The 8,818-nt window shown below is 60.3% G+C and overlaps 1 protein-coding gene across 2 annotated transcripts in view; it reads right to left on the minus strand.

Moving 5' to 3' along the window:
* Window positions 1-7,668, minus strand: part of PLCXD1 (phosphatidylinositol specific phospholipase C X domain containing 1) — a 9,790-nt gene extending 2,122 nt beyond the window's left edge. Inside the window, exons 1-4 of one of the 2 annotated variants that reach the window (XM_040266433.1) lie at window positions 7,063-7,668; window positions 4,695-4,831; window positions 1,999-2,127; window positions 635-790 (exon numbers count right to left, since the gene is read on the minus strand). In XM_040266433.1, the coding sequence (XP_040122367.1) occupies window positions 635-790; window positions 1,999-2,127; window positions 4,695-4,831; window positions 7,063-7,192 (552 nt within the window). In that variant the 5' untranslated portion in view covers window positions 7,193-7,668. The remainder of the gene's footprint in view (window positions 1-634; window positions 791-1,998; window positions 2,128-4,694; window positions 4,832-7,062) is intronic. The other variant, XM_040266434.1, reaches the window with a different exon arrangement.
* Between the last annotated feature and the right edge of the window lie 1,150 nt (window positions 7,669-8,818).

An 8,818-nucleotide genomic window follows, 5' to 3' on the forward strand; every position in this document is an offset into this window, starting at 1 on the left:
ATTCTTAGGGTGTCTGGGAGCAGTGATGTGGATTCTTAGGGTGTCTGCGAGCAGTGATGTGGATTCTTGGGGTGTCTGGGAGCAGTGATGGGCTGGTTATCGGGTTCTCTGTGAGAAGAGACAGTCACGGGTGGGTTATTGACGTGTCTCAGAGACACTGTTGTGTCTGAGTGGAGACGGTGATGGGTGGGTTATTGGGGTGTCTTGAGCAGGGACTGGAAGATTTTGGGGGTGTTTGAGTGGAGACTCTGCTGGGTAGATTACTTGGGTATCTTGAGCAGTGATGGGCAGATAATTTCGGTTCCCGGGTGGAAACAGAGGTGGGTGGATCAGTGGGGTTTCTGATAGGAAATGGCGGGTGGGTGACTGGGGCATCTTGAGGAGTGATTGGTGGATTTGGGGGGTGTCTGAGTGGAGACCGGGCAGCGTGGGTTCCTGGGGGTGTCTGTGACCAGTGACGGGCTGGTTCCTGGGGTGCGAGTGGAGACAGCGGTGGGTGGATTACTGCGCTTCCCTGAGCGGCGTCACCTGGCGCCTCAATCAGCCTCACGCGGCCAGCGGATGGTCCCTGATTACAGCGAAGCCTGGCGCTCCCCCCACCCCTGCCGCCGAGACCACGGGGAGCCCCGCTCACCCCGCGGGGACACAGCATGTCGCCAAAGATGTTCTTGATGCAGCCCACCAGGTACTCGTGCAGGCCCTCCGTCATGCCCTCAAAGTTCCTGCACGCCAGGATGACCACCTCCCGGGGGTGGCCCTCCAGCCACTCGGAGATCTCCGTGAGCGTGTCCTGGGCGGGGGTGGCGAGAAGGGCCTTGTGTGAGACGAAGGGGCGTGGGTGGGGGCTTCCCCCAGCACGACCACTCCACAGACGGGTCAGGGGGTCCTGACACAGAGAGACACAAAGCAAGGCACCTGCTCCCAAGGGACCCAGCCTCTCCCGAGTGGCAGCGGGGAGCCGTGGGTGTGTGTACACGCTCCAGTAGGTACGGGTGCACACACGTGTGTGCACGTGGTCAGGGCCTGTGTGTGCGTGCACAGCAGCAGGGAGCAGTGCTCATAGAATTGTATGGTGTGCACTGCAGGGAGCATCGAGGCCAGCAGGCTGCGTGCACACCAACGCCCGGGGACGGCGCCCCCCGAGCCCGAGGGTCGCTGGCGTCTATGGTGGGGGCAGAGGGGCCGCGGCCAGAGGAAGCCATGAAGTGGCCTGGCAGCCGAGAGGCTGGACTGGACACAGGAAGACACGCTGAGGACCCAGTTTAGCCAAGCTGCAGGAGACGCCCCAGAGGCCAGGGCTACAGGTGTGAGGTCAGAAACGCATGCTGGTTGGGGGTTCTGAGGGACTGATGCCAGAGACCAGCCCCCTCCTGCCTGGAGTGGACGTGCGTCCATCCCCTTAGGAGTCAGCATCTTCTAACTGCGGTGGACGTGTGTCCATCCTGCTAGGGGTCAGCCTCTCTTGATTGGAGGGGACGTGGGTCTGTCCCCTTAGGAGTCAGCATCTTCTAACTGCGGTGGACATGTGTCCATCCTGCTAGGGGTCAGCCTCTCTTGATTGGAGGGGACATGGCTCCATCCCCTTAGGGGTCAGCGTCTTCTAACTGCGGTGGCCGTGTGTCTGTCTGAGTGGCTGTGTGTCTGCCCCCTTAGAGTCTGGCGTCTTCTAACAGGTGGACGTGTGTCTATCTGGTCAGGGGTCCGCCTCTGTTCACTGGCAGGGACGTGGGCCCATCTGAGTGGGTGTGCGTCCGCCCCCTTAGGGGTCAGCGTCTTCTGACTGGGGTGGGCCTCTGTTGCCCCTTATAGGTCAGCCTCTCCTGCCTGGGCTGGGCCTGTGTTGCCCTTACTGCCAGTCTCTCCTGCCTGGGCCGCGCGAGGCTGTCCCCTGGCTGGCGGCCCCCTTAGGGGTCAGCACCTTCCAACTTTGACAGGCCAGCCTCTGCTGCCTGGGCCACGCGTGACCCCTGGCTGGCAGCTCCGCCCGCGCGCGCCCACCTCCACGAGGGCCGTGGTGTACATCGTGTGGACGAAGTGCAGGTTCCTCTCGGAGCCCTCCTCCACGTGTGCGATCCGCAGGTCCAGGTACCGCACGCCGGCGTCCAGCTGCTCCGTGACGCTCAGCACCTGCACACAGGGGTCGGTCACCGGTGCTGGGCACAGGGCGGCCCAGCCTCGGCTCTTCGCCGCCCTCGGGGGCTGGGCCCACGCTGAGGACACCCAGCTGAGGGCCGCATCGTCCACCGAGAAGTCGGCAGTGTTGGAGCCGCCAGGCTCAGGCCCCGCTTCTGGGAACAGGGTCTGCAGGGTCACTGGTCACGTGCAGCCACAGAGCCCGGGCCCGGAGCGTGGTCTTGGGGGTCCCTGCAGGGTCCAGCCTCACCTTCCTCCCTGGCAGTCCCTGGGCAGAAGCCCCCAGTGGGTTCACCAGTGCAGGCTCCAGGACACCCCAGCTGGACCCACGGACGTGAGGACACACGGGACCCACAGAGGTCTGCCGCCACCCCCACAGAGGCGCTAGGGAAGGCAAGGAGGAACCAAGGGGCAGAAGGAAAGGAAGAACGCTCTGCCTGCCGTGTGAATAAGAGGAAAAAGCAAAAAATAACAGCGACGGAAATGAAAAGGGAAAGTTGCTCAGTCGTGTCCAGCTCTTGGCAGTCCCAGGGACTGTAGCCCACAGACCCTTGGAGCGGGGAGCCTTTCCCTTCTCCAGGGGATCTTCCCAACCCAGGGATCAAACCCAGGTCTCCCACATTGCAGGCAGGTTCCTTACCAGCTGAGCCACCAGGGAAGCCGTAACATAAATTAGTAGCAGAAAATGTACTGTGTCCTCTACAAGGAATCACAATGGAAAAAGAAAAAAATAAGGATAAAAAGTTGGGAAGAAAATAACAGATGTGCTCTAGCCAAAGTAAAAGAAGCAAAGACTAATATTAACATAAATTAGTAGCAGAAAATGGCACTGTGTTCTCTACACAGAGGCATTATGGAAAAAGAAAAACATCTAACGATTTAAAAAAAAGGAAAGAAGCGACAGTCTCCCCTCTATCCAAAGTAAAAGAAAAAGTGAAAATGAATATTAACATCAACTAGTAGCAGAAAACGGTACTGTGTTCTCTGCATGGAGTCAAAATAGAAAAAGAAAGAAAGAAAAGGAGAAAAAAAGGGAAAGAAAGTCACAGACCGCCCCCATCCAATGCAAAATAAAAGAAAAAGCAAAGACTAATATGAATATTGTCAGCTACGACTTGCCGTCCACCTCTAAAAGGGTTAAGTCAACGGCTGCTGCAGCCGCTGACCCTCAACACCCCCAAAAGACCCCCCACCACCACGCACACCCCAGGCCTCCCTGGCAGCCGTACCACTTGAGACCCCGGCACCCAGGCCCCCCAGGACGGAGGCACCCTGGCACCAAGGGACCCTCAGAGCAGAGGGCCCTCAGCCCTACAGGCCTCCCGGGCTCTGGTGGACCCGCCCCTCTGGGTGCGAGCTGCAGGCGCCTGACCGGAGCAGGAATGAGGCTTGCCCACATTCCAGCCCTTGCTCTCCGCCCCTCAGGTCCCCCAGCAGGATTCCAGCAACTGGGGACCTCCCAGGGGGAAGCAATTACAGGAGGCAAGAGGTGCAATTACACGAGGCAAGAGTGCGCCTGACAGCCTCTGGTCCCCTGGGGAGGACCAGCCTGGGAGCCGAAAAACCAGGAATGTGAGTGCCCCCCACGCAGGGTGCAGGAAGGCGGGGCCGCCTGTTCCCCAGGTGGGCCCTTGTTCCTGCGGCCCCTGGGCCCAGGCGGGTTCTCTACCCCGCCACCATCCACCCCCGGCTGGCGTGTGTGCCGGCGATAGGGCTGCTGCCAGTCGGGGCCTCCTCCTCACAGACAGGCCCCGCCATCGACCCCTCTCCATCCCGCACAGTGGCTGCCGCCCACCCGGCTTCTCCCCACCCCCTAAACCCTGGCTGCCCGGGAGGAGCGCTGCAGGGGGAAGGAGGGAGTGCCTGCGTCTGACTCTGGGACCCCAGGGCTGCGCCCGCCAGGCGCTCTGTCCGCGGGACTCTCCAGGCCAGCACACTCGAGTGGGCAGCCATTTCCTTCTTCAGGGGATCTCCCCCAACACCGGGATCAAACCGGAGTTTCCTGCATTGCAGGCGGATTCTTCACCACCTGAGGCACCAAGGAAGCCTCCCTGGAGTGGGTGTCGAGCTGCAAACACAAAGCCACCTCAGAGGACGTGCTAACTCAGCTATTGCTTATCTGGGAGCAGGGAGGAGCTGTCCTCAGCTGCACAATGGGCGGGACCCTCCCCCTTCCCCCCCCCCCCCCCCCCAGCCTCTCTGACTTCAGCCTGTGATCCTTAGTCTGTGGGTCCCCCTCTGGCTTCAGGCTGGTCCACAGTAAAGCTCTGTCCTTTGCTACCTTTCGGGGAGGCTCGCTGGGTCGGGAAGATGCCCTGCAGGAGGGCATGGCAACCCACTCCAGTGTTCTTGCCTGCAGAATCCCATTGGTGGAGGAGCCTGGTAGACTTTAGTCCATGGGGTTGCAAAGAGGCAGACACGACTGAGCGACTCAGGAACAATTGTGCTGTACAGTGGGTTTGTTCTCAATCCTGTTTCCCCAACAGGGATAAGGACACCGCCCTGGGGTCGCACCAGCGGCTGGAGCTGGGCCGGGGCTGGGCGTGCCTGCAGACCCTCACCTGTGTGGTGGACCACTTGAGCACCACGGGCAGGGTGACGCACGGCAGCACTTTGCGCAGAAGCTGCAGCAGCCTCGGCTCCTTGCTGGAGATGGGCGACTTCTTGTTCAGGCAGTAGGTCATCGTGTCGTGGCTCCCTGCAGGCACACCAGGCGGGGGACACGTCACCCTCGAGCCTGTCCTCTGCGCCCCCGAGCCGCCCTCGGGACACACAGCTGTAGTGCCGCAGGGCACAGGGAATCCTGAAAGTCACATCCTCCGAGACCGGGGAACTGAATCCTGTTTCGCAATGGGGTCTCTGCAGATGTGAGAAAGTGGAGGGCAGTTTCTCTAAGGAGTCCCAGTTTTGGACAGGAAAGGCTTAAGATGGCTTTTGATTTTATGGTTTGTGGTTTCCCAGGTGGTGCTCCTTGCACAGAACCCGCCTGCCGATGCAGGAGACAAAAGACGCAGGTTTGATCCCCGGATCAGGAAGATCCCCTGGAGGAGGGCCCGGCAACCCACTCCAGGATTCTTGCCTGGAGAATCCCACGGACAGAGGATCCTGGCGGGTGCAGTCTGTGGGGTCACAGAGTGTGACATGAGTGAGCACAGACAGACCCTCTCTAGTTACAAGTACTTTGAAGTTATTCATAGTATTTTCAGGCTCTTTATGATACCGGTTTCATCTGTTCTTTTTCCTTTTAAACCTGTGTGGTCTGTCCCAGAGACAGTGGGGTCTGAGTCACACCCTAGCAGTCACCAGGGGGCACTCCAGAAACCCTTCCCTTCTGTCTCTGAACATAGGTTTGGACGAGCTGTATTTCTTTCTCCCATCTTTTTTTTTTTTTATTTTAAATTTATTCTCAGGGTCAAGGGATGGGAAGGAGGATTTACAAGTTCACAGTATGATTTGATGCTGTATGGAAGAGTGGATGGCAGGGTGGGTAAGTGGATGGATGGATGGTGGGTGGGTGGGTGGGTGGGTGGAGGGATGGAGGGAGGGACGGATGGGGGGTGGTTGGATGGATGGTGAGTGGGCGGATGAATGAGGAGTGGGTGGATGGGTGGTTAGAGGGATGGATGGTGAGTGGGTGGATGGACAGATGGGTGGGTTCTCAGCATGTGGTCCATGCATACGGTGGTGTGTGACTCACCGTGAAAAGGAGTGAAGCTCTGACACAGGCTACACCGTGGATGGACTTTGAGCACATGCCGGTCAGTGAGAGAAGCAGAGAAGGACATGTTCTCCATGTCTATTTATAAGAAACGTCCAGAACAGGCACATTTGCAAAGACCGAAGCGGGTGAGTGGTGCCCGGGCCTGGGGGAGGGCCTCATGAGTTCTGTGTAAGGAGAGCGGGCCCCTCGTGGGTGGAGGCGGCCTGAAGACCCGGACGCCCCCTCCTTGCAGGGCCCCCGAAGCCCCGGAAAGGTGCAGAAGGGGTCTGCGGTTCCCTGGCTGCTCCACACCCGCAGGGAAGGGCCGTGTGGGCCCCCTCCCAGGGAGGGTGGGGTGGCGGGCATCAAACCCCAGAGCCGTCGAGAGGGCGAGGAGGAGTCTGAAGCTGCCTTCCGTAGGAGACAGCACTTCCTGTTTCTCCTGCTGTTCGTGTGCGCGCCCAGCAGGCAGTGCCCAGGGTCGCGGCCGGAGGAGTGTGCGTGGAGAACGGCGCGTTTGCACCTTGGGAGGTAAGCACGCTGGTGCTGGCCGGCGGGGACCCTCCCTGCCCAGGCCCCGGTGGCTGCCCCTCCAATGGCCTGAGCACAGCAGTGTCGCCCTGGAAGTGCCCGCCTGCCTGGGTACCTCCGGGCATTCCCAAGTCGAGATGCTCGCCCACGGCTGAGCTTTGCAGCACTTTGCGACTAAACTGGCTGGAGTCAAGAGGTTCCTCATTTTAAATAAATAGTTCCGGTACCACTTACCGCGTCGTCTGGGCCCGGGTGGACACCTTAAACTTCGGGCCCTCCGGGCTCAAGTGCAGAAGGTGCTGCACGAGCTCTGATGGAAAACGTGGGTGCGAAGGTGAGGAACCTCAAGGTCCCAGGGGTCCCGGGAGTAGGACAGTGGCTGAGAAAGCACGCCCCCCCCCGCCCCCCCAGGGCTGGTGCGTGTCCTGAAGGCAGGCTCCTGGGCGCTCATGTGCCTTCCGGGTTGAATGGGGATAAAGTGGACTCGGAGGGAAGGTGCTGGGGTGTGTGTGTACGTGTGCACTACGCGTGCACGCATATGTGTGTGTTCCGTGTATGTGCATGCATGTGTGCACGAGTGTTCCGTGTGTGTGTGTGCAGTGTGCGTGTGTGTGTCCGCATGTTTGGCACTGAGGCTTCGCTCACCCGGGACCGTCTGGCGGCCGCCTTCCCGCCGAGCCGAGCCTGCGGGGCCTCACCTGGGATGGAGAGCTGGTGCAGCGGCACGTCCCAGAGCCGAGAGCTCAGCGCCGACATCCAGTCCGCGTTCGCCTTGGAGGCGCAGGGCAGGCCGCGGAAGGAGCCGGCTGAGCTCACTTGCCCGCCCATCGGAGGCCGGAGGCCGAGCCGGGAGATCTGCGGGAGGAAACGGGGCTCTGCAGGACGCGCAGAAGGCGCGGTGCTGGCGGCGCGGAGGCGTGGCTCAGAAACAGGAACCTGCGGGCTTCTCTCCAAGTGAAAGGATGGGGTGCTGGAGAGGGGAGACGAGCTCTAGAGACAGAGAGAAACGGACAGACATGAAGAGACACGGGAGGTGAAGGGAGGGTTTGAGGGGGGGCAAGGGAGGGAGGACAGACAGACAGACCCCAGCGCCTCAAGTCTGTTCTCCCTGCAGCTGGAGCTGGCGACCCCTCCAGAGGGCGCCCCACCCTCGCGCTCTCACCAGCCCTCCTCTGAGGGGCCCCTGTTGAGCCTGCGGGGTCTCCAGGAATGGGGGCTTCCATCCTAGGGGGATGGAGCGCAGGCACCTGGCCACACCTCCTTCACGCCCCCGAGGCCCTCTGTCCGTCTGGTGGGTGTTGCTTCCAGGATGCAGTGCCCAGCTGAGCAGCTAAGAAGCTGGGAGCGCCGCCGGGCAGGGTCTGAGTGTCCCCTCTCTCCTGTATGGGTGGGTGTCCCGACAGGGCGGGGACAGGGGAGTGAGAACACGAGAGTCTTTACTGCCGTGGGGCCGAGCGCGGCCACCCCGTGATGCAAGCAGACGATTTAAAACACAATCACCTGCAGACAGGACTTGGGTGGCGGCCCCTGACATCGCTCCCGAGCCTCTGTGCCTCTTCCCACCAGGGAGAGGAGACAGAGCCCTCTGCGTGGTGTCGAAGGTGACCCGGGGGTGCGGGAAGCCCCGCCCTCACCCCCCATGTCCTAGAAACAGTTTCTGCAAGTTTCCCTCCCTGTAGAGACTCAGATCCTCACTTCCCTGACACGGCCACACAGACCAGTTCCTCCCCGGGATTGTCCATCGGGGCTGACCCAGTCAGAACATGGGCCTGCGACCCGCTGGTTCCGCCTGCCCAGCCCCAACTGCAGCCACTGTCCCTGCTTGGGCAGAATCCCCCCCTCACAGCTCCTCCCCAGTCAGGGCCTGTGGTCCACGTGCCACCAGGAGTCCATTCATGGCGGGGGTGGTTCCTATTCTTAAGGTCCCCCCTCTACAGTAATAGTCCCCTTGTGTAGTCATAGTCCCCCCTCTACAGTAATAGTCCCATTGCATTGTCATAGTCTCCCCTCTACATTAAGAGTCCCCTTCTGTTGTCATAGTCTCCCCTCTACAGGAAGAGTTCCTTTCTGTTGTCATAGACCCTCCCTACAGTAAGAGTCCCCTTCTGTTGTCATAGTCCCCCCTCTACAGTAAGAGTCCCCTTCTGTTGTCATAGTCCCCCCTCTACAGTAAGAGTCTCCTTCTATAGTAGTGAAAGTGAAGTTGGTCAGTTGTGTCCAACTCTTTGCGACCCCATGGACTGTAGCCCACCAGGCTCCTCCGTCCATGGGATTCTCCAGGCAAGAATTCTGGAGTGGGTTGCCATGTCTTCCAGGGGATCTTCCCGACCCAGGGTTTGAACCCAGGTCACCCGCATTGCAGGCAGTGGCTTTAACCTCTGAGCCACCAGGGAAGCTCTCTATAGTAATAGTTTCCTCTAATTTCCCAGTTGGAGGAGGGCATGGCATGGACCC

The sequence above is a fragment of the Oryx dammah genome, unplaced genomic scaffold (genome assembly GCF_014754425.2).
Source record: "Oryx dammah isolate SB20612 unplaced genomic scaffold, SCBI_Odam_1.1 HiC_scaffold_23, whole genome shotgun sequence".
Classification (NCBI taxonomy): Eukaryota; Metazoa; Chordata; class Mammalia; order Artiodactyla; family Bovidae; genus Oryx; species Oryx dammah.